Source organism: Teleopsis dalmanni, chromosome 2, assembly GCF_002237135.1.
Source record: "Teleopsis dalmanni isolate 2A chromosome 2, ASM223713v2, whole genome shotgun sequence".
In the NCBI taxonomy this organism is placed as follows: Eukaryota; Metazoa; Arthropoda; class Insecta; order Diptera; family Diopsidae; genus Teleopsis; species Teleopsis dalmanni.
Window position 1 is genome coordinate 104486132 of NC_051847.1, and position 27056 is coordinate 104513187.

General features: G+C 31.0%; 1 protein-coding gene across 2 annotated transcripts in view; it reads left to right on the forward strand.

Moving 5' to 3' along the window:
* LOC119680599 (eukaryotic translation initiation factor 4 gamma 3) overlaps window positions 1-27056 on the forward strand; it is a 50239-nt gene that overhangs the window by 8922 nt on the left and 14261 nt on the right. The window contains exons 3-7 of one of the 2 annotated variants that reach the window (XM_038093503.1): window positions 11624-12310; window positions 12538-13143; window positions 13199-13376; window positions 13431-13548; window positions 22211-22254. In XM_038093503.1, the coding sequence (XP_037949431.1) occupies window positions 11624-12310; window positions 12538-13143; window positions 13199-13376; window positions 13431-13548; window positions 22211-22254 (1633 nt within the window). The remainder of the gene's footprint in view (window positions 1-11623; window positions 12311-12537; window positions 13144-13198; window positions 13377-13430; window positions 13549-22210; window positions 22255-27056) is intronic. The other variant, XM_038093504.1, reaches the window with a different exon arrangement.

The window sequence follows — 27056 nt, forward strand, 5'->3', positions numbered from 1 at the left end:
AAAAGACGTACAGTATGACCTCGAATAATGCAACTAATAGAATTCGGGGATGTTGCAATAATCGATGTTGTTGCAATAATAGAGTTTGGTTTATTTAGTGTATCTAAAGTTTTTAAAACAAATTAAGATACATTAACACAAAGTTTATTAGAAAATAACATGATTACTTAATTTTATTTATAGCAATACAATTGCAATCATACTTTATGATAATAATTTGTTATTTTATTGTACTTGCCTCACTTTTTAGATCTTTAAGTATTACAACTTTTCTAAGAGGTATTGAACTTTCCTCAGACCATTGTGTGCATCTGTTAAGTGCATTTATTGCCATTTTTGTTTTTAAATATAATTACATGGTCTCAGTATCGGAGTCTGAATCGAGTCAAGTTGTTCAGCAAGAGACACAATTTCCATAAAATGAAATTCCATAAAAGATGAGTTGACCCACTCATCCATTTTTTGTTGAGAAGTAATATCTGAACTATTTTCATGATTTCATAATATTCTTATGCACCGAAAGTGTGTTCGCAAATTCTTATGATTGAGTATTAGAAAGCAAATATATAAACATAAGTGACAAATAAAATATTAGGAATGCAAGAGAGAAAAATAACAAAAGTTGGATTCGTCGCGGTAGTCAATTTTCATAATTGCAATATCAAAGGTAACACAGGAAAAATGTAAGAGGTTGCAATAACCAAGGAGTTGCGATATTCGAGGGTTGCATTAATCAAGGTCATAATGTATATAAGAATGTTAGAGTTGACAAATCATGGATATGTGCATATGAGCCGGAACGCTCATACAGTCGACTGTATGGATATTTCAAGATGAACAAATGGTCGCTTGTTTCTTGGGAAAGATTGATCTTATGGCGTTGCAACTTTACCATTATAGGACCATAAAACCATCAATTCCGGATGATATACAACCATTTGTGTACTGCAAGTCTTTAGTGAAATACGGAAAACAAACAAGCGCCGTCGAATGATTCTTCATATTCATCAAGACAACGAGAGTACTCATACATCTCGTCTAACAACCGACTACTTGAACATTCAAAAAATCGAATTGATGGGTCATCCGTCGTTTCCGAACGTCAAAAATAAATTGCGTGCATAACGAATTTAGTCGGCCGGAGAAGCTGTTGTTCATTAAAAACCCATGTTTCGGAGGTGTCTGAAGAAGATTAGAAAAAATGCTTTCACAAATGGTTCAAGAATACTTTAAGAAAATATCCTAGGATAAAATAGAATAGAAATAAACACAGCACCGGCTTCCATGCCCTGCGACCATAGTTGATCTTTTGTGATGAAACAGACCCTAATCGAACAGAATACATTCAGCCTTTTGAATGAAAGCCAGAATGTTAGCTGTTGAGGACCTCCTAATATCAGAAGGGGAGAGAAGTTCTCGAAGAAACATGTTAATATTTAAATTATATTCTATATATAATCAAACATAATAATTTTATTAAATTATACTTATACATAGCCTGTGGTTTTTGACGATATTGTTTGGATAGTATTTCACGTGTTTTCTTTTGTTGTTCAATAAAAAAATTGGTTCAAAATCAGAAAATGGCTGTTAGGATAGATGCGTTAGCTGTGTAGGCTAATGTTTTGATATTTAACACGTATGTTTACAGTAAGAGAAATTCTCATGATTAAAAATTTGAATTGTAAGATATTATATTTAACACAGAATACAATTATTTTTTAACTAATAAAATATTACGACAAGGAAGGAAAAATTTTGATCGCTGGAGATTTTGTTCAGAAGATAGAAAAAAAATATATGTTGCGATGGAAAACATTGTAATTGACATATATTTACTTCAAAAGGTGTTAAAAATTATTGTAATAATTTTGATTATGAATTTGTAGAAAACATTTGTGGTTTTGGCATTGTTAAGAACACAATAATTGTGTATTTATTACTTTAGATAAAGAAGTACTTTAATTGTTATATAATAGAATTGATTAGAAATTAACAGGATATTTGCTCCCAGCTTAGTAGCCTACTGCTCTTTGCATAAAGGAGAAAGATGCTGAAAAAGAAGCTTTTTCAAGAGAGTTTGTTTTCAGTTTGTGATATATTAATTAACAAATAAGTTCCATATTATAATACTTTGATACATTTATACCGCCAACTTTTCAGAGTTAAAATTCGAAAACTTTTCAACGCCGGTAACAAATCCAATAAAGAATATTAAGTCACAATGCATTTACTTTAATTCATAATATCAATATAATTAAATATTATAAATAATAATCTTGGGTGGCATTGACCTAATTGGTAAATTACTGTTACAAATGAAAATTAACAAAAACAACCTAAATTATTTCACGCTTATTATTTAATTATTTATAAAGTATTCTATATTTTGACTTTAAAGTCGTCTTCAGGAAACTGACATTATATATAAATATCCTAATTAACATATTAAAAGACAAAATGGTGTGCGAAGTATAAATACGAGGACGATTTTTCGGCAAATAAACATTTTATTTTTCTACATAATCACCTCTTAGCTGGATACATTTAGTCCACCGTTTTTAATTTTCTTATTCCCTCCAAATAATGACTTTTCTCAAAGCTCTCAAAAAACGCGCCCTCGTATCAAACCGCCCTCGTATCAAACCGCCCTTGTATATATACAGCCATAGTCAAAAGTATTTACACAACTAAAATTTTTGTGCACATTGCTCTAAAATAGATTTTTGTTGTTGTTGTTGGACGTAAATTTCAAAAAAATTTTTGTTGTCACTTAGTTTTATCTATGCAGAACCAAATAAAAAAGAATTGGAAAGATAACTGTTCATTTGACAAAAATATAAGCAACTGCGCTGATGCTTATTATGTTAGTTGTCAAAAGTATTTACATACATTTTTTTCGCGTCAAAAATATTTACACAAAACGTTAATTTCATTTTCTTCTTCTTAATTTATGAACTTTTAAAAAAATTCATCCCCAAAACAAAACCGTGCAACCTTCAAATCTATTGAGTGGCTGCACTGCTTTATTCTTTTAGCGTTGTCGTAAATGCATGGAGTGGTTATCAAATGAACCCTAGAATTGAAATCTAGACTGAATCGTTTAACACATTGTAACAAAACTGTATAGGTTTCTTAAAACACTTCAAAGCAAACGAGAGAATATTTGATAGGGTCGTTAGAGTAATATTGACTCTTTTGTGCACCACATAGGTATTGATATTAGCATCTTTCAACCTGCGATGTAGTGTAGCATGTCTAATAAACTTGCCAATCAACTTTTCCGATGATGCTGTTATTTTGACAGGACTCCTAATAATCTTCTGCATTCCCTTTGATTCATGGGAGGTTTCCGCCCAGTTCTCTTCAAATTTTTTAAATTTCCGCATATGTTCTTATTTTTAACTAGATTTTACACCGTTCTTTGTAAAATTTTGCATAACTTTACTAAATTCGTCGCCGAAATCCCACTCTTATATTAGGTACCAATTTCAGATCGAATTAGAACTGATAATTCATTGGTTTTTATCATTTTCCTGAATAATTTCTGAAATTTTGAAATCTCTAAATTTGTGTAGTTTGTGACAAAAACTAACAACTGCACTTACTTAAAGGAAATCCTAGAATAAATGCTTATTAATTTTTTGTGTAAATATTTTTGACGCGAACAAAATGTGTGTAAATACTTTTGTGATTCTCTAATAAGCCTATCTCCAGAAGGAAAGGCGTTGTCGTTTGGGGTAGTGAAATATTGACTTTGGTTCATCGAACCGATGATAGAAACCAACTCAGCCCATTATATGCAACACATGACTGAGCTCTGGGGATGTGAGCTCACCATGGCTCACTTTTTGAAAAACGGGACGTTTTATTCGCTTTTGCACCTTTGGAAGTTTTACAAAAAAGTGTGTTTTGACGAGTTATCCTAAAAGGAACCTTCATCTGTCCATAAAACGATTTTCCAAAACTCTGGCTTGTGCGGATGTTTCTTAGCGAAGGCCAGTCTTTTAAGCCCGTTTGCCCTTGATATGTACGATACATCCTTAGCTTTTATTGTCTTAAAATCTTCTTCCATTTAAAAAGAAGATTAAATTCTTGGCCATCAAATTTCATTTATCTGCAACAGATTAGGGATTGAGAAAAATATTTTTTTTTAATTCCTTTAAAAGGACTTGGTTTTCAGTGGGCGTTATTTTGCGTTTAGCACCTGATCTTGTTAAGTTTCTTATGTTATTGTGCTTCTTAAACTTATTAATTTGATAGTAAACAAACGCAACACCTTAAACTTCTTTGCTATATCTTTTACAGCCGTTCTAGCATTAAACTTTGCTACCATTGAAGATCTGACAACCAAGCTGAACTCAGTCGTTTTGGCCATGGTTTTTAATAATTTATAATGCAAACTATTTTTTGTTTTTACGTGCTCAATATTCAAAAACATTTACACAAAAAGGTTTTGTCGAAATACTTATACCGACGAATGTACCTGATATAACGTTTCCGTCACCTTTACAGTTGGTTGGGTATACCACATTTGACTTCTTTAAGTTTCATATATAAAAAGCATGCATAATATTAAGGAAGTAAGTTGTTAGAATATTAACAATACCTTGTGATCAAGATATTGTTAAAAGAACGAGTATTTTAAATTTTTAATTCCTGCGCTTATCCAATCGGTAAATTTTTTTTTATTTTCACTCTGGCAACACTATTATACACATTCTGTCAAAGTTTGACGCATATCGTACGATTAGTTTTTGTTTGGCGTCTATAGAAAGAAGTCGAAGGTGATGAGACATGGGTCTATGAATTTGACATGCCCACCAAATAACAATCGATCGAACGGTGCTTCGAAGGTGAGCCGAAACCGAAAAGAGAACGCCAAAGTCGGTCCAAAATATCATCCACCAAGCACAGTACTCTCCAGATATGGTCCCGTGTAATTTTTTCCTCTTCCCCCGACTCAAATTGCGATTGCGAGGAACGCGTTTTGAGACCATAGAGGCTATAAAAGAGAAGAGAATGAACTAAAGACCATACGGTGGCCTATAAAACTTGTATGGAAAATTGCAATACTCGGTAATTGAAAAGCATGAATATAAGAAATATTCCTGCAAATAAAACCAAAAGACAAAGTTTTGTTATTACATCAAGATTCCCAAGCAGTCACAGTATAGTTGAATGTGTGTGCATTTACGACTACAAATTCGAAAGACTAACCAAACTTCAATTTCTAAGTATCACAATAAAAATGCGTCCATGATTATTTTATTACAATTAAGGATAAAAGCATTAAATATTTGTTATTCTGCTTTTGGAGACAATATTAGAATGAAGCATAAAAAATAAAGTAATTGTTGTTAGGGATCTAATACCACACTGTAATGTCTTTGTCCTTCATTGTCGGATTAAGGAAAATAATATATAATTAGTTCTGCGTAAGTTATCAGGTTTAAATGAAAAGCATATGCAAAAAACTTCAATGAAATCAAATTAAAATGTTCCATACTTTTATTAGTCTTATATTACTCTAGAAATAGATTGTAATTTTTCAAAACCAATTTCACACTAAGCCGCGAAACCATTTTATATTTCGATTTCTAATATAGCAAGTTGCTTTTTGGCTGGTGACCTCTTCAAATAAGGAAAGTAAAAAGCTACATTTTAGTCTTTTTAGGCAAGAAATAGTTTGCAAAATTTTAAAACCGCATTTTTGATGTGGAAAAGGCACCACGTTATGGACGGCTAATTGAAGCTGATGAAGATACAGTAACAACATCAATCTATGCAAATGGGCGGATAATAACTCGTCAGAATGAGGAACATCATCATCACATTGTTGTCTACAACAATGTTTAACACAAAGGATCGTGGGTTTATAAAGGTGAATTCGCTCGATGCACTTCAAAAGTAGATATAAAAAAAGCTATTGCAATTGGTTGACGTGACTTTAAAGGAATCGTTTTCTTCCACTGCTTACTTAGCAAGTGTACCTTACTAAGTAAATTTCATTTACTATGCAAAGAGCTGCTGTGCTTTTTAACTTACTTAATAATAAAATAAGAAAAATTAGATCAGAAATATCGAATGCAACCCATAAAAATAGTTTTTCATTTATCAAATAGTTTCGAAATTGATCTACTCATCACTATTGCTAAAGATGAAAAGCAGCTTTTTATATAGAACAATTTATATAAATTTATATATAATTTATATAAAATATATATTACAATAAGAAGTTTGTGCTAAAGTCCTTTTTACTGTCGGTGTACTCTTTTCTGTGGCTAGTGTTTTCTTTTGTTGTGAGGGTTTGTTTTGTTTTCTAATTTCTTTTTGACTTCTAATGATTTTTTATTATTAGGGGTATTCAGGCAACTGATTAGTTGCTTAGTTGATTCAAAAACTTCATATAAAAAAAATTTAGCATTTTGATGTTAATCAGTTGCTTGAACGACCCAAAATGCGTAATCTTATTAGTTTGTTGTGTGCAAATGCCTTGGCAGCACTCGTATCAACAGCAGCAGCGAAATATATGTTAACAGTGAAACACTCAAGTATTCGTAAATTTTAATATCATTTAAATTTATCATATAACTCTTTAAAAATTATAGTTTTACTGAATTTTATTTATTAATTTATGTTAATATTTTTGCATTTTCTTTTTAAGACACCCTATGCTTATAGCGCCGACACTTGGTACTGGCAGCACTATTAATCAAATTTTCACTAATCTGGTAATCTCCGATATAGTAGATTCTCTGCCTAGTTTCATTTTTGTATGCAAATTTTTGTTGTACTCATCTAATAAGCAATTAATCAGTTGCCTGAATACCCCTATTATATTTTTCTGTGATTATGATGATAATGTTTTTGTGTATGATGTGGTAGGTTACTTGTGTGGATGACTATATTAATCTTAATTTTAATTTAATAATTAAATGATTAATTAAATTATTTAAATTTAATTAAACTTAATTAAATTAAATAATTAATTTAATTTATTATTAATTTATTAATTAAAAAATTAATTTAATTTATTTGATATTTTAATATGATATACGTATCTTTAGTAAAACATATAATTTGGGTACATTTGGTCTGGGTTCAAGTCAATCTTCCTTTGAAAGTCTTGATTTTGTTTGTAGAGATCATTTACTGATTTGTTGTTTTAGTAAAACAAGATTTTTATTGTAATGGGTGACTTTTTTTTTGAAGATGAGTAAAAGCATCGAAAGTTTGTGAGTGAATTTAAGAATTTAAACAGCTCTCGTCAAGGCGAAAAGTTATTTCTATACCTACCGTTAGGCAGAGGTACTTGGCATACGTGACACTGGAATATCGAAATTTTTAAAACGAAAAATTGAACTTTATTAATATTGTTAAATTTTGAATATGGTTTTTGAAGTTGCTAAATTCAAAATGGTATCCATTCATTTTTTGTAACTAATCACCCATATATATAATTGCATTTAATTAAATTTTAAAGGAAAATAAATGTGCGTTCATGTGTGAAATGCTTTAAATTTCACTAAGTTTTGATTATTTGATTTTAACGTTTTAGTGACCAAAATATCTGGAAAACAAAATTAATATTGTTGAGAATCTGAAAAGAGAATAAATGTTTAAAAAGTATCTATATCAGGGGCGAAGCGTCGATACTTATACTTAACATATCTTTTTAACATTTCTCTAAGTAGACAACAGAAAAACAAGTGCAAATGCAATAGCAAGAAATAATCGTTAATTGCACTCTATTTATACTTATTTTGTATGTGTATTTTTCATATGTTTCTCTTAAGGTTCTAAGGTTGAAAGAAAAAATTGCACTGCATTCTTTACAAAGACTGCTAATCAAATCATATTTGTTATCAGAATTCAAATATTGATTCACAAACCGTAGCACATATACTGGGTTTTAGGATTAAAGACAACAACATTTAAACTGACTCCTACACAGAAAGACAAATACACATTAAATGAATCCTACAATATGTTAAAAATTACAAATTGCATAGTGGCAGAAATAATTAAAAACTAGAATGACAAATACCATGTGTATGAATAACTTTTTTAAAAGATTTAAAAAGGCTTAAATAAGAGATGGGGTCGGCGAAAAATACGCACCGTATTAATTTATCACTAAGTCACTTTGTTCGTCTAACATTAAACTTCAAACACATTCAAGTTAAGTCCGCCAACAATATAGCGTTTGTGTGTTATGATTCAGTGATTATGACGAATTTTATGTCTAAAAAAAACTCACTTCATCGATTAGAACATGTCAGATATAGTTTCTACAATTTATAAGTTGTGAATTCTATGTGAAAGAGTCAGCGCTATGATAGACCACAAAAGTGCAATGACAAGCAATTGCAGAAGTTGTTGGATTATGACCCAACTCAAACTTAACAACAATTGGCAAAAACAATTAATGTATCACAAAAAACAATCATCAGACGTTCCTACACAGTTTGAATGAATGTCAAATGGTCAAAACGCAGTCACTTGTGAAATGTTTCTTCAATACCACGAAAGAAAATAATTGTATCGAATTGTGACGAGTGATGAAAAATGGATTTATTTTAAAAAATGGGAGCGAAAAAAAATCGTGAGTGTAACCTGGCGAAGCCGTTTGCTCAACACGAAGGCCAAATCGCTTCGGTAAGTAGACCGTGCTTTGTATCGGTGCGTTAGACCGGTATTGTGTCTCTTGAGCTTATGAAGTCTTGAAACTTGGTGAAACTATTAATACACAACGCGGAAGAAGATTGGAATGAGCCAGAAGTTTTGGCAAAATGTTTGTGGTACACGAAAATACCTACTTCACACAGCAAAATCAATAAAGACACCTTGAAATGGCTTAGAGGAGACATCTTTTCGCATCCGCCGTTCTCTCTAGATCTTGCGCCATCTGAGGCACGTGCTCACAGAGCAGGACTTCAGCCATTTCGAAAAAGTTGGAAAATGGCTCAAAGAATTTTATACGGACAAACGGATTAGTGAAAATAAGTGACCCTTACACGAAATATACATATCAAATATAAAGGAAAAGAATATTTTATTGAATAAATAAAGCTTAAAATGGCACAGTCATGTTGTTATTTTATGTAAGCAAGCAGTTCAATACAAAAAGTAAATCTTTGCCTAAAATATTATTTTAAGATAAGGTGGACATTATATCGGTGTTCTAAGAAGAAATACATGCCAAAGTTAAATTTGGACATCCCCTACAAACGCTGCATGCTAGACATGCAAATAAAGGTGGTGGAGGAGTCACATCCTTCGAGTCAATTCTGGTGAACACCCAGCTAATAAGATGATGTCTCGCTGTTGGTATCACCTTAATCAGCTTTAAGCTTTATAACCGAATGACATATGGAATTGCATAATCCTCTCAACTTTTGTATTGGGTTTTTAAATTATCACCAGCGTGAGCTCTTCTTTGAAACTAAACAGCGTTTGTCAATCATACTGTTTAACTCTTATCATCTGTGTCTCTTCCATTAAAATCGTGGACGATAAATCACAGCAGATACTTTGAAACTCTGGCATTGTCCAATTATTCCATTACTTTCTGCCAATTCGCTTTCAGTTTTTACCTAGTTGACAAAAGGCTGTCTCCCTGCATATACCAGCATGTTCTATGTTTTGACCAGCATGTTTCTAGATTTCTATATAAAATACACCAGTAAACAGTTAATTTTAAATATTTTATTTACCATTAGCTCACATATTTCAATTATTAAGTGAAAGTTCAATATAAAAGAAATTTTAGAAATAGCAACATACTATAGTTGACAAAATTTTAATTGCGGCATGACTATGAATACTTTTCTTTCGGAGTACACGACGTGTTTCAATAAGATTAGTGCCTCTCCAATGACGAAAAAATTTGCTTTGAATACTCTGCTATGTACTAGCAGTCGGAAAGATTTCTGTATTGGCAGTCCTCCCCCGTCTTGTTCGGTTTAGATCCACCTGTATATATGAAACATTAGATCCATTAGAACATTAGATGAGGCGGTGTTCGCAAACCTTCCCATATATATCATAGCGGCATCATCTGCGTAAGCCATACCTGTCATCTTATCATGTTCACAAGCAATTGATTCATTGTTAATGAAGATGTGGTGGTCTTCCTTCTAGATTCTCTACTGGAACCATATATGTTATATACATATATTTCTTGTTTTTATTTTTAGAATTAAGAGAAATACAATTGATTTAGTTTTATTTTCCCTTATTTAACAATAAAAATGTGATATCTTAGATAATGTATATAACTTACTTAATTAAATTAAATTTACTTTATTTTTCTTCAAAAATCTTGTTAATGTAATTTTTAATTCCATTATTATACCTTATTTCCTTTTAATTTTCTTCAATTTAATTTCATTACATTTTTTATTTCTAAATTTCATTTACTTGCATTATCTCGTTTTCAAAATATTGTTTACATTGTTATCCTCATAATTCAGATTGTTCTTGATCACTCACAATTTCGTCAGTCAGACTCCTCGAATACCTACCGTTCATATATTACCGGTATCGGTGCGATAGAACTTTATCGTCAATTTTTTTTTAATCTTAAGAAATCACTTCGGCCGCTTCGTTCAATAGATCTAGTGATTCTTTCGTGAGAATCAGCTTTCTATTCCTAGTTGCAATTTATGATTCTTCTAACTTAAGAATTTTCGAATTATTCACCGGTTTTCAATTGGTTTAGTATATTTTAAGGTTCAATTGGAGTTTCTGACTTCAATACTATGGATATACTGCATCTATCTTACTGATGACTGTCCAGTTAACTGGGTGTAGTTAACTCCAAAAACGTTCTTGCCAATTAAAACCTGCCTTGTTATAATCCTCCAATGTGATTTCTTTTTATTGTATAATACTCGCCGCCATTGGTCTTTCAACGATTACTTGCATCTATGACTGGAATCGATTTCATGATATGATTTTTTAGCTCTATTTCTACATATTTCGATTTTTGAAATAATTCGGAATATTAATATTCCAAATATAGAAATATAATATTAAAGAAATCAATACAGCAATAGAATTGGTTGTGCATACTTTTATTATTTAAGTCAGGGTTACATTATATCCTAATATATTGGATAGGTGGTGCAGTGTAATAGGAATGCAGAATTTTTTTTTTTTTTTTGATCTAAGAATATATTATAAAAATATATTCACATAAACTTGGATGTTTAGATTGATTGCACTTGAATTTACATACAAGAGTGTGCGTTTGTTCATTGCTTCAATAATTTCCCTCAGATTGTCATATTTGGTATCGGCACTTGGTATAATTATATATAAGAAATTCTCAATTGCGTTGGCATCAGGACTATGTCCTGAACATTTCATTTCATTTCATTGCAAAAATGAAGTGACGTCAGTAAGACTCATATAATTTTTTTTGAAAATTTTGTTTAACATATAAAATTTAAATGCTGCAATTTCGAATTCACATTTTAGTTTTCGTTTAGTTTTTGATTTTTGTTTTAAATATCCACAAAAAATATTTCTTCTATTTAAACTGGATTTTGAATTGAATTTATATATAATATTGTGTATAATTTTCGACAAAATTTTCGAATCTTATTTGTTATAGATTATGACATCAAATAAAAAGAAAAAAATTGTTCGACTGCAAACGGCACCACCATCTAAACATATACTGTCATCAAATAGTCAACACTTTCAAATTAATAAGGCATATAATGTAGTTTCTATTTTAAAAACATCAATTCCAAATACTCAACGGCAACAACATCAGCAACACCTGCAACAACCACAACAACAAAAACATCATCACCAACAGGCGCAACCTATAACGCAAAGTTATGCCAATGTAGTTAATAGGTCAGTGCCGACCGTAATATGTGGAAATGGAAATATGGTTGCTGTTAACAATTGTCAGATATCAAATGCCGATATTAGCCCAACGCCCGTGATTTTTAATATAAATCATCGAGCAGTAAATAATACTAGTTATATTGACCCGAATATAAAAACTGTAGGATACATTGGTAAAACTGACTGTAGTGCCAATGGTATCGGTAGTAGCAGTAACAATATTGCTGGTAGTGGTGGTAACGGCAGTAATATTATTACTTTGGCCAATAGCAAGTCGTCAATCTGTCCTAATATGTTAGGGTCATCATTAGGTGGTGCCACAGGCGGTTCTTACCTTAATGTGAAAGGTGTTGGTGTTAATGTTAATTGTATCGATAATAGGAATTACGATTTGAAAAATAACAAGTTAATCAATAACAAAAACTTTCAAGCAACGCAAGAGGTATGCTAGGCATATTTTAATATTATTTTATATTTTTTCACATTTAGGTTGATATATACGTTATTTTTTATATAGTATATATATTTTTTACTATATTATATATTTATATATATGTTTTTATAAAAAAATATATATTTATATAATATATAATTATTTTGTATAAAAAAATATAAATATTTCATACAACTTCATTTGTGTAAGCATTTATTTAATTTATTCTATATTAGTATGTTCCGCCATCTGGTCCTAATAATACAAACAACGTTCGTTCAAACCAGCAGACCGGAAACCCTTATCGCGGCCCATCAACACAAACATCGCGCACTAACGCTCGACATGTTTCTCTTCAACCAATGTATACACAAAGAATACATCCTGGAGTAGTATTACCTTTTGCTCCGCGGTTCGATCCGCGTCAAGGTTATCAAACTGGACAATTTTCGATTTCACAACCAATGCATGCAAGTCACTTTTATCAGTACTCTTTTTTACAACCGATGCAAACACAATCACATCAATGTGGATCAGTTAATGTTAACGCTGGGGTAGCTGTTGCTAATTCTATGCCCGTACAAACTGGACCAAATGGACCTATATCAGGGCCTACAGGCGCAGCTCAAGCACCAATGACACTTACACCTGGAACAGTTTTAACAGGTGCAGTTCCACCTGTTACTAATCCAGTATTAGCTGTTGCTCCACCAACTTCATCGCAGCATAGTGGTATTTCATCAGTAACTACTTCACAAGGTAATCGACTCCGAAAACATTGTCTTCCAATAATTGACCCTCATACGAAAAAAAATATATTAGAGGATTTAGACTTAAATAAGGTAAATAGATGTTATAAGATTATATATTTAATTTGTTAATATATTTTTATAAAAGAATTCATCAAATATGGAATGTGAGTACCAAGACCATGTACTGCCACCACAAACAGCTTCGAAATTACACACTGATATGCAATTTGGTACTGTACTGCAAGAACAATCGCTTGGTGGAACTGAAGGCGATATTGTATTAACATCGGAATCACTACCTTCAAACTCTATTTTCTCTATAGGTACAATTAAATTATATTTTTTTTAAACTTTCACTTTCATGTTTTATTATGTAGATACACCGCAACTACAACAACAGAGAGATTTAATAGGACAAACTCCAATAGTATCAGCAATATCTGATGCACCATCTGTGGAAATCCCAACAATTGCTCAAAAGTTAATAAGTAAAAAGTAAGTGAACACAATACTATCTAATAATATAAAAATAACTAGTTACTAATGTTTTAAATAAATAATCAAGAATAAGCAGGGACCGAAAGTAAAAGTTATTTCACAATTTTTTATGAAAAAAAGCAGGAACAAAAAGTTGTCTAAACTCATATCTAAGTATATAGTTATCAGTTTAACAACTTTTATTCTTAATATTATGCATGCTTTTTATATATAGCATTTTAAAATAAAACTCAAAAAATAATAATTAAATTTGCTTTATATTTTGATTTTTTCGCGCAGAAATAAATCTTAAAATTCTGCTTTTTATTTTAAAATGCACAAATAACGCTCGTGAGCCATTAAGTTATAAATTGTCTCACGCTCGTGAGCAAGAGTTCGAGTTGAGGCTAATGAGACCTCATGCTCTGCTTACAAGAAGGTGCTGCATGGTGGAATATAAAAAATATGTAGCATTGTTGTTGTTTTCATTCCACAGTTTGGCATGCGCCACTATTTATTTGAATTTTGCAGAGTTCGGAATGTGGTGCACAAAATCGCACACTGCACTGTGCGAGTGGAAATTATTTTTAAAATATGCACACGCACATTTGTGGTGTTAAGAAAAAAAATGCACGCACTCAAATTTGTTGTGCGATTTTAAATTTCACATCGCACAAAGCGATGATTGTGCACACAGATTCGTGCACACACATTTGTGCTGTGTGACTGATTTTTAAAAATGTGCACAATCAGATGTGCGAGAAAATTTTATGCTCGCACCGCACTGTGCGACAAAAAATTCTCTTTGCACACGAGTGTGCTGCTCATATTACGTTTGCACAAATGTGCACAAATGTGCGACTGCACAAACGTGCACAAATGTGCGATGCACAAACGTGCACAAATGTGCGATGCACAAACGTGCACAAATGTGCGATTTTGCGCTTGCACCCAAGGGTGGAAAAAATTACAGGAACTTCACAATTTTGTTTGAAATAGAAAATATTATTTTGTTGCAAATTTTGAAAAAAATTGATATTTGCGTTCGTTGGGATCGTAATTTATGTTAAAAATTGCATAAATTAACAAATATTTAAAATAATTATTTTTGTTAATTAATGTAAACTAAAAATTATAACTGTCTTAACCTTATTTGTATTTTAACTTAAAATATTAGTTTTTTGTATATTACTTTGAGCATTTTTAAATGCAAATATAGTAAGTGAACTTAAAGTATTTGTTTGGAAAGTTTTGCACCAGTTTAAAAAAAATAAAAACATATTTTAGGAAGATTTTTTTATGCCCAAAAAATATGAAAGATTAGGAAAATATTTTTTTTGAACAGGTAGCAGGTATTGGTATTGGTGTATTTGTTTAATAAATTTTGCAACAGTTTAAAAAAGATAATACGGGAGGGCCACAAATAGATATTTTTCTTCTCCAGAAATATGTATTCACATAGGTAGAGTATCTAACATTCATTAAAAAACGCGAAAGATTAAGAAAATATTTTCTTGAACAGGTAGCAGGATTTTAGCGCCCTTTCTACTGTGATAAGTAAGCAGAGATATAATTTAAGTGAAAAAAATATTTCAGCAATGTTATTAATAAGATTAAATGAAAATTTATTTCAAATAATATGTAATAAAAATTATATATTTTATAATAAGAAATTAAGATATTAAATTATAAAATTATTTCAATAACTTTGTTAAATTTAAGCTGTAATTAAAGATAAAAAATTAATTGAAATCTAATAACAAAATTAATTCATGTTGTTGTAAAAAATATTTAATTTGCTTTTTATAACCTTACTAACGAATCTTAGTGTACAACTTACTATTAAATAAAATTTTATGAAGTAGTCCAAAATTGATATATTTAATTTTTTCAAAGTACGATCCGTAGAACCGATCCTCTTTACTTATAACATTTCGAAACAAATACTCTTTCTCTATTAAATTCATGTACCTATTTAATATAACAAAGTTTTCAAGTACATTGTGAAATTAACTTTATTCCCATATTTTAAATTAATAAACCTTAAAAAAATAAGTAATATAAGCAATAAATGTAAATCTAATAATAAATTCAAAATTAAAATATAAATACAAAATTATTTCTTCAATAAAATATTTCGCATTAAGACCAAAATTAATACAAATCAGTTTTCCGTACTATTTTGCTGCGATATTTGTCATAATATTGTGCGCTTTTAAATCATAATTTTACACAAACGTGCAGTAGACATTTCGTCTCCGCACATTTGGGTGCATTTTTATTTTCGAGCCTGCACACAAAATGTGCTTCTCGTATTCTTTTCTGCACACGTTGTGTGCGAGGGCAAGTTGGCTGCCGCACACACAATGTGCTGTGCGAAATAACTTCGGCACAAACAACGAATGCGTGTGCGAGTTTTATTTCACTCCACCACACTCGTGTGAAATGTGCGTTTCGTTTGTGCACACAAGATGTGCACTTAAGATGTGCACAAAAATTTTCGCACACCACATTTGTGGTGTGAAATTTTAGAATCGCACAACATTTGTGCGTGGTGTTTTGCATTTTTGTGCACAGCACAGTGTTTTTCTGAACCCTGGAATTTTGTGATCTTACTTAATCGTTTTATATTACTTCAAGAGTTTTAAACTATATTATATTGCGTTTCGGAAAATTTGAAAATAAAAAAATAAATATTTCAAAGTTTTACCTGAATGTAATAAAACAATTTGCTGATAATGCGAAAAACAATGTATTATTGTTTTTTTTATATTGTTTTAATATAAATAATTTTAAGCTAAATTAATTTCAAATTATATATTTTCACATAGCTTTTTATTGAACAATTGAGCTCTCGCTCGTGAGACCTCATGAGCAACTCTTTAATATGAGGCTCACGCTGGTGAACAGCTTTTCAAAATAAGCCCATTTTGAGCTCACGCTCATGAGCCAATTTTAGGCTCACGTAAAAATTGAGTGAGCACTCATGAGTGAACAAATACGAATTCCGTGTTTCATACAAGGTAGTTGTTTTTGTAATTCCATACAAAATGTTTTAAAGGATTGGCAAAAGTAACAGTTATTTGTGCGTTTTAAAATAAAAAGCAAAATTTTAATAGTTATTTCTGTGCGAAAAAATAAAAGGCACATAAAATAATTATTTTTGATGAATATTTTATATTAAAATGCGAATGATAATAGTTAAAAGATTATTTTTTTTTTTTTTAAGAGAACGGATTCAGAATAAAGCAAGATATTAAATATTTATTTGAAAATGAAAAAACTCAAAGAAAAATACTAAAAATGACTAAATATTGGGCGTGACAGAAAATACAGATCAAATCGAAATGCAGAAGTAAAACTACAGTAGTGTTTTAATTGTAGATCACATATTGCAAAAAATTGCTTTAAAAAAAAAAAAATAAATAAAATAAAAAAAAAATAAAATAAAATAAAACAAAAAAAAAAAAAAAAAAAAAAAAAAAAAAAAAAAAAAAAAAAAAAAAAAAAAAATAAAATTAAATTAAAAAAAAAATAAAATAAAATAAAATTAAAAAAAAAATAAAATAAAATAAAATTAAAAAAAAAATAAAATAAAATAAAATTAAAAAAAAAATAAAAAAAAGGGAACAAATGCATTTTATTAAATAGAAAAAGTCTTCGAAAATTTCATTATAAACACCAGGGGCGAACATTTTGCTGACATAGTGGTGGCCGTGAGCATTGTTCAAGTACTGAAATGTTTGGAGAGTATGTCGTTGGAAAAAGTGATAATTACGTTATATAGACTGAAAAACATGTCAACAAAACCTTTCAATACAATAGTCATTTTTAATCGGTAAAAATGTTTTGGACAAATTCGAGTAAACGTGCTTCATTAATAAACAAAATGAAGCAATAGAAAACCTAGTACAAGACTGAGGCAAAATGTAGTACCCAATCAGTGTCGTAATAGCTTAGAAGATAAGTGATTCCTGTCGCGTTTGTATTAACTACCGTAAATTAAAGTATGGTTCCCCATGATGTTTTCCCAGTTTTCCGTTAATAGATTAAGTGTAAGAAAAACTGCGATATTTCATAATTATTGATATGGAAAATGAAGTTTTTCACGTGCTGTAAGAAGTACACAGTAAATGTATTGGCGGTTACGAATATATGCTCCTATTTTCAATTTTTTAAAGCAATTACTGAAAGTTTAATTAAAATGATATATTAAAATATTAATTATTTATAAGCAAATTAAATTCCCTAATATCAATAACTTCCGCCTGAAAAACTAATGATCAGAAAACCTATAATAAGAAGGTTTATTTAGTACTTTCGAGAAAACTGCACTGCTTACCCCTACACTCATCTTACAGTGGTCTATAACAATGGTTATTACACCCTCTTCAGGCGGGACTTAATGAGGGAGCTCCAGACAGACATATGTCTCTATATGGAAAGTTGATACTAAATCTTCTGTCAAAATTAAGACTGAAAAAAATTTAGTTAATGATATTTAGACTAAAACTGAAAAGATTTAGAATGGAAGCCATAGTAGTTGTAACCAGTCTTCTGTTGCCATGTAGCTTTAAGTCTAAAATCAGATGATGATTTAGTAGCATTAAACGAAGCTTTAGGTCTAACACAATGAATGATGATGTACACAGGCTACCACTGACAAGGAGTTCAGTTTAATGATTTACTCTGTTGACAGTTCCTATTACTAGCAGAAACTACAATAAGCTTTTCGTCTAGTTCTTTTAGACTTTAGCAGTTCCTCTCAATTCTATTCAGATTAGCTTTATTAAATAGTCTCCTCCAGGCGATATAAACCGCTTTCTTGATTTACATCTTATTCAGTTTGTTACCTATCTAGATTGTAGTTCATGGCGATCATAAGCTAAATAAGTAATGTTTTTTGCTAAATAATACAACTATTCTATTCGATTGTTGAAATGTAAATCATTTTATTATTCGATATTATTATTAAAATGTGAAGAAATCAGGAAATCATGCCACTTTACTGTTTTTATAAATTTGGAATAAATGAGTAACTACAATATAAAAGTCTATGAGTTGATCATGCGATTTAACCGTTTCTCCAATTTTATAGAAACGTTTACAATTCTTGCGTACATACATGTATTTGGGCGGATTCATACAATTATGTTACTTGCAGATGCTGCCTATATTTGGCCCCAGGAGCCCACAGTTTAGTATTTATCACTATAGGGTTACGCGAATGAAGTGTTACCAACTACACATAAGTATATCTGCCAAACTGATATACGTGAACCAACTACGTGACATTCATACAAATGATAGCTATTTATATTGTTTACAATCTACCACAAGCATTTGCGTTTAAGTTTTATAGAACAGAAGTTATTCGAAATGGAAATCAAACCTAATAATGTGATCGCATTATATTTGGCTGGAAAATCACAACCAGCTAGCTGAAACACCTCAAAATGAATAAAATGTTTGAGAACCGTACTATAAATCGTTATAATAGTAGAGGCAGAGTCGTCGAATGCTATCGTGGCGGACGTAAAGAAACAGCAACATAACCTGAAAATTTCCGGAAAGTGAAGGCTCAAATAAAACGAAATCCACGTAATGGTGGTAATCCAATGGTCAAAGAACTAAAAATAACTTAGCGAAGCATCCGACAGATATTCCAAAATGAGCTTAAAATAAACTCCTATACGTTCCAAAAGGCACAAGATTTTACACCAAAGCAACAAAAAGTTAGACTTGAAAGAGCAAAGGAGCTGTTGGGCTTGCACGAACGTGGCGAAATGTTTTCTGATGAGAAAAAATTCCCCATTGAGCAGTTTATAAACTTTCAAAATGATCGTGTTTATGTAACTAAACGCACTACCGAAAATTTGAGATTACGAATAGCTACCCAATGTAATTTTCCATCTCAAGTAATGGAAAATTGGCAGCTCTCCAATTGCACCGCAGATGGACGCTCTCCAATCGTTTTCATCAAGCTTGGTGTCAAAGTCAATGCGACTTTTTATCACTAAAATGTGTGGGAAGTTGCTTTAGATCAGTGGGCAAGCAAATATTTTGGTCGTATACCATGACCGTTCCACCAGTCTCGATCTTATAAAGCTTGTGTAAACCAAGAATGGTTAAAAAAAGATGGTGCACATTTCGTCCATACAAAAGCTTTCAAATTCGCCAGATGCAAATGCAATGAATTGTTCCATTTGGGCCATTTTAGACAGCAAGATAAGGACTAAAAAATATAACAGTATGGATGCGCTGAAAAAAGCCATTAAACGAAACACATCCGTGAAGCATGCAACTCATTTTTTAACCTTTTGAAGGCTATAGTCAAGGCAAAAAGTGGACACCGAGCTAAAGTGAATGGATTCTGAAATTTTTATTAGTTGGTAACTTGAATTGGTAATTGCTTCCTAAAGACTGGTAAAGCAAATCTGTTGTTGGAAACGCTGTAGAATTTGCAGTGACTCTTCGTTATTAAAGTGGTGTTTTCTTGTTTCTATTTTGACAACTTGCTATGAAACGTTCTCCGTGTTCTCATCTTAGCGAAGTGAATGTATTTTCTATATACAGTGACTCCATCGCATAATCGGACAAGCATTTGTTCGTTATAAATGTGCTCTAAACTTTAAAAAAAATCCTAAAAATATGATTTTTTTTTTGCTTTAATTAATACTTAACATACTTATCTATCTAAATTATAAAAAAAAAAAAAAACATTTCTCATAATAACTATTAATTTAAAGTAAAAAACAGAACCAACACAATTTTTTGGGCTCAACGTATAATCGGACAAAATTAAGCATTCATGCTAAAAATACTGTCAGAACAATGTTTTTTACATTAAGATAAATATAAATTATAAATTATATAATTGTAACAATTAGTATTAAAATTAGTATTAAAATGGCACCAAATGGAAAGCAATCTACTGTCGAAATTAGGCAATTAATAATTAAATTGAATTTCGAAGGTAAAACCTTTAGAAAAAACTACTATCCAAGACATTATCCAGAGGTCCCATGATGAATTTAGGCTAGCCAATAAGATCAGAGTAACTCAAGACAAAATATAAAATGATCGAAAAGAGCGTTCGAATTTAAAAGAAATAAACAAAAATCCTTTCAAAACCGCAAAAGACCTTAAATTATCATTAAAATCGCGCACTGGAAAAGATGTATGCTTAAATACTATTCGCAATACATTACATAAATTCAATTATCACGAAAGAATTGCCAGGAAGAAGCCGTTTATAAGTATTAAAAATAACAACAAAAGAATAAAATTTGTTAAGGAATATTTACTAAAAATAGAAAGCTTTTGGAATTAAGTAAATTGGTGGTAAATCATCTTAAACACATTTTCATTGATAATTTTCATTTTTTTAAGGTTTTGTTCACTGATAAAAGTAAATTTAATCTGAATAGATCTGATGGTAAGATGTTTGTATGCCGTAAAAACCAAATACAGAATTCAATCATCACAATACAAAAACCACTATAAAACATGCAGGAGGCTTGGTTTGGGGTTGTATGTCGAGTGCGGGAGTGGGTAATTTGCATTTTATAGATAGTAAAATGGGCAAATCTGAATACCTCGACATTCTGAAACAGAATATAAAGCAAAGTGCAGAGAAATTGAGTATCTCAGAAAATTTTAATTTTTATCAGGACAACGATCTCAAGCATACGTCAGGCGTAGCAAAGCTTTGGTTGATCCATAACTGCCCCAAACTCATAGACGCACCTGCATAGAGCCCAGACCTTAATGTAGTTGAGCATCTTTAGGAGGAATTAGCTAGGAGAGTACCAAAAAAAATTTAACACAATAGTACAGCTAAAGGAAGCTTTACTCGAAGCATGGTACTCTATTGAGCCAGAAGTGTGCCAAAAATTGGTAAAATCAGTTCCAAATTGTATTCAGGCCGTTCTGGATAACAAAGGATATGCATAAAATATTAAATGCCACATTTCTGCATTTTTAATGTGGATGTTTAATTTTGTCCGATTATACGTTGAGCCCAAAAAATTATGTTGGTTCTTTTTTTTACTTTAAATTAATAGTTATTATGAAAAATGTTTTGTTTTTTTTTTTTATAATTTAGATAGATAAGTATGTTAAGTAATAATTAAAGCAAAAAAAAATCATATTTTTAGGAGTTTTTTTAAGGTTTAGAGCACATTTATATTGAACAAATGCTTCTCCGATTATGCGATGGAGTCACTGTATGTGGTATATTTATTAATTGAAAGTTTTTATATACAACCTAAACAATTAAATAGTTAATTAGATCTTCATTAATATAATAATTTAAATACATTAGCAATATTCCAATCTCATTCATATTAAAAAATTTTCTGTTAAGAGTTAAAGTTGATCCTATTTATATGGACACTTAATATACTGTTAATAATAAGAATGAATGAGCTAGTACCCCAGCTCCCACTTGCTAGCTCCCATATACTGTTGTAGCTGTCTACTTGCATTTTCAATTTGCAATAGATATTTAGGCATATATTGTAAACTTGAAAAATGTTTTCAAATTGTAATTAAATTTCGTAAATGGAGAAACAATTAATTTTAATGTTGCGATAAAAATCTAACAAAAATTTTTATATCAAAAACAAATCAATGTATGGAAAATGTTTATAATATTTATTTTTAAATTCCTTTTCAGATCGCATATTCCGAGAGAAATATTATCTGTTCCTCAAACTACAAGTAAGTTTCGTTTTAATTTAACATATATAGATTTTTAAAAAATATTTGGCTACAGAAAAATTATTTCATGATATATATTGTCTTTGCGGATTTTTATTTGTCTTAACGGAATAAATAAAAATTTTTAAATATAGTACTATTGTATTGATAGTTGTTGATATTAAAAAAAGCAGCTTTAAAACAGGTTAGATTGAATTTTAAGGTAAGGTGACTAGAGTTTTAGATGGGTAAAGCGGAAAAACTCTGAAGGAGGGGGGAGGAGTGGTGGGTGGTATCAACAAAAATTTTCATACAGAATAAAAATAATATTGTAATATTTTTTATGTTTAACATAAGTACAAATGCCTGCGTAATCTCCCAGAAGACGCAATCCAATTGCGCAAACTGCATGTTTAGGCTTGGCAAGTTCTCAAAGACCTGGAAGATAGCCTCGGTTGTTGTGTTTCCTAAACCGGACAAGAATCTCTTATTTCCGCAGAACTGGCGCCCCATCAGCCTGCTCCCAACTCTGGGAAAGCTGGCAGAACGAGTAATCCTGGCTAGGTTAAAAACAGTGATGAACGCCCGGGTTTAGGAACGATCTTTCCACGGAACTACAACTAGCCAGAACAGCGCAGCTGATACAAACCGCTCTAAGTAAACAGGAATCAACCGGGATGATAATATTCGACATAGCCAAAGCCTTTGACAAGGTCTGGCATGATGGCCTTTTAGTCAAAATGGCCCATTTTGGGGTCCCCAGCGGGCTGATTAAAATCATCGGTAGCTTCGTGCAGGAAAGGTCGTTCCGAACTTAAACTAACAGCACTTCTTCGTCCGCATGAACAATAGAAGCAGGTGTACCTCAAGGGTCGCCACTAAGTGACATTGTTTAATATATATACGGTAGACATCCCCACCTTAAGCCCCGTGCCAATGGCGCTTTACGCAGATGAGACGTGCTTGATCTACTCTGACCGGAACATCATAAAAGTAAGTAACACCTTACAGAGAAATATAGACCTCATGGTGGAATACTTCCAGAAATGGTAAATTAAAATTAACAACGACAAAACCAAGGCTATATTTATAAAACGAAAGAGAAGGCAGCATCCTCCAGAAGTGAGCAATCAGTGTCATGGAGATACGATGGGAGAAAAGCATAAAATATCTAGGGGTCACTTTTGACAAACGGCTTTATTGGTATAAACATATGAAATGCAAACGAAATAGTTGCTCTAAAATTCTACATCTCTTTAAGCCGCTGTTTAATAATAATAGCTTCAACCTCAAAAATAGAAAGTTATTACAAACTCAAATAATTAGGCCAGCACTACTGTACGGATATGTAACATACAGCAAAGCCTCAAATATTGCCATAAAGCAATTACAGATAGCACAAAATCTGGTTTTAAGTAGACTAATAAAAATTCCTTGGTATATTAGAACAACAGACATGCATAGAGATTTAAAAATTGACTCTGTGATAAAATATGTCAAGGACAGAGCCCTAAAATTATTCACAAAAGTTGATACGTTGCCAACCCCGCCCTGACAAACCTTAAGTCCACCTCAGGACGCACAGGAAGATATGCTGATCTACGGTCCGTCATCAGTTAAAAGATAAATAAATGATAATAATTCTAGTATACTAAAAGCTTAGTGTGGGGCAGGGATAAGCCCCCCAGCCACAAAAGAGTAAAAGTTCGCAATAGCACTAACTCAAATCACAACAACAACAATATATAAAAATCTTCATAAGAATTTCTCAATTAAAATTTGACACATAAAATGACTCAAAGTTTCAACACTTAATTTTGATTTTTCTGATGTCCATCTTGGTTTACTGTAGAAAAATACGCGTTCAGTCGCAGCGTTAGTTTCAGGTATAGATAGCTTCCAAATAGCTAGCTAGCACGCATTGTATCATCTGAGAGACAAATACAATGTAATATAAAATTCAACCTAATTCTAAAAGTCGGGACTCTTGCAAAACGTCGCGGGACGCGGGACAAATTGTGAAAAATCGGGACTGTCCCGCCAAAAGCGGTGACATCTGGTCACCTGATTTTAACGGCGTATGTTAGTACAAACGTCAACACTTACACTCATAGACTATTATTGCTCACTGAACCCTTAAAGTTATCAAAATGAAACAATCTATATTGCTCATTATTTCTAAAATGGCTCTATATGTTATTCTAGTTGAACTATTTAGACGTATAGTTGGCTGCCAATATTTTGTAAATAATCTTTTTCATATACAGTAACTTCATCGCATAATCGGACAAGCATTTCTTCGATATAAATGTGCTCTAAACTTTAAAAAAATACGCTAAAAATATTATTTTTTTTGCTTTAATAATACTTAACATACTTATCTATCTAAATTATAAAAAAAATTAAAACATTTCTCAAAATAACTGTAAATTTAAAGTAAAAAACAAAACCAACACAATTTTTTTCACTCAACGCATAATCGGACAAAATGAAGGAGCCGTGCTAAAAATGCTGTTATTTTACAAATAATACCAATAACATAAATAGTTATTTTATTTTTATGTAATAATAATAATAATCTGTAATAATTCTCACAACAAATATAACAATTAAGTAATATTAAATAGTATTACAATAGCACCAAATGGATAGCAATCTACTATCGAAATTAGGCAATTAATAATTAAATTGAATTTCGAAGGTAAAACCGTTAGAGAAATTGCCAATTTAGTTGGAATAAGTCAATCTACTATCCAAGACATTATCAAGAGGTCCCATGATGAGTTTAGGCTGGCCAATAAGATCAGAGCAGCTCAAGATGAAATATTAAATGATCGAGAAGAGCATTCGATATTGAAAGAAATAAAGAAAAATCCTTCCAAAACCGCAAAAGACCTTAAATTTTCATTAAAATCCCGCTCTGGGAAAGATGTATGCTTAAATACTATTCGCAATACATAACATTAATCCGATTATCACGGAAGAATTACCATAAAGAAGCCGTTTATAAGTATTAAATACTTACTAAAAACAGAAAGCTTTTGGAATCAGATAAATTGAGGGGAAATCATCTTAAATACATTTCCATTCATGATTTTAGCTTTTTCAAGGTTTTGTTCACTGACGAAAGTAAATTTAAGTATGATTTAAGATGTTGATAAGATGTTTGTATCTCGTAAACCAAATGCAAAATTCAATCAGCCCAATACAAAAGCTGTTTTAAAAAATGAAGGAGGCTCTGTTATGGTTGGGGGTTGTATGTAAAGTGCAGGAGACGGCAATTTGCATTTTATTGATAGTTAAATGAACAAATTTGGCTACATTCTTATTTTGAAACAGAATGTAAAGCAAGGGGCAAAGATATTGGGTATCGTGAAAAACTTCACCTTTGATCAGGACAACGATTATAAGCATACGTCAGCCGTATTAAAACTTTGGTTCATCCAAAACTGCCCCAAATTCATAGAAGCACCTGCACAGAGCACAGACCTTAATGTAATTGCGCATCTTTGGAAGCAATTAGCTAGAAAAGTGTATTAAAAAAAAAATTTAATAGTACAGGTAATGAAGGTTCAGAACATGGTACTAATTAGAGGCAGAAGTGTGCCAAAACTTGGAAAAATCAGTTACAAATCATCTCCAGGCCGTTCTGGATAACAAAGGATATGTAACAAAATATTCATTGCCACATTTCTGCATTTTTAATATGGCTGCTTCATTTTGTCCGATTATGCGTTGAGCGCAAAAAATTGTATTGGTTTTGTTTTTTACTTTAAATTTACAGTTATTATGAGAAACGTTTCAATTTTTTTTATAATTTAATAAGAAAGTTAAGTATTAATTAAAGCAAAAAAAATAATATTTTTAGCATATTTTTTTAAAGTTTAAAGCACATTTATTTCGAACAAATGCTTGTTTGATTATGCAGTGGAGTCTGTATGTATGTATGTTTTAAATATACTCTGCTCTGATCCGCAATTGATTTACGGCTATTTTATGTAATAAACTTGACGATATAGTTCTGTGGGTTAGTATATTAAAAAGTATTTGCAATATGCGTAAGTCTATCTAGAAATTTTAATCTTTCACTTATCGTATAATTTTATAAAAATTATGGAACAGTTTATTAGATTATTTTGTTATTCCAGAATCTTGACTAATATTGCATGTTGCATTTTGAGATTTTGAATATTGTTGTATCCCTTTACTTATGACTGTTGTTATAAATGCAACTCTGGCTGGCATTCAAAATAGAATAACAATTGAGAGACGCTTTTAGATATAACATATATAGTTAGTCACGCAAAATGTAATAATTCAATAATAAACAATCAAGTTACAATAATTGACGACGAGGAGAAAACAAAGACATTCGTACTTCAAAATTGATGCTACTCAATTTGCGCAACTAGCTGCTTCAACAATTAAGTGCTAGACAACCAATTCAGGCGCAGATATTAAGTTTTAGTTTATATCGTCAAAGATTTGAAAATTACTTAAAACTCAAAAATGTTTTCGAAAACAAAAATTGTGCCACCAAAAACTGATAAATTCAATTGGTGCAATTCGTTTCAAATTATTGGTTGCGATGGTGGCACCCGAAATAGTCACGGAATTACCTTACAACACAATTATTCAATTATTCTTTATCATAAATTCACTTTATCAACAACAAAATGAATCAATTGCTAAAAATGTAAACTGAGAAATCTGGTCATTGAATGCAACTTTATATTTCCATGTCAATGCAAAGCAAATATCGCAGGTATGTTTTTACGAGTTCAATTAATTCGTTGGATTAAAGATAATTCAATTCGAGAAAA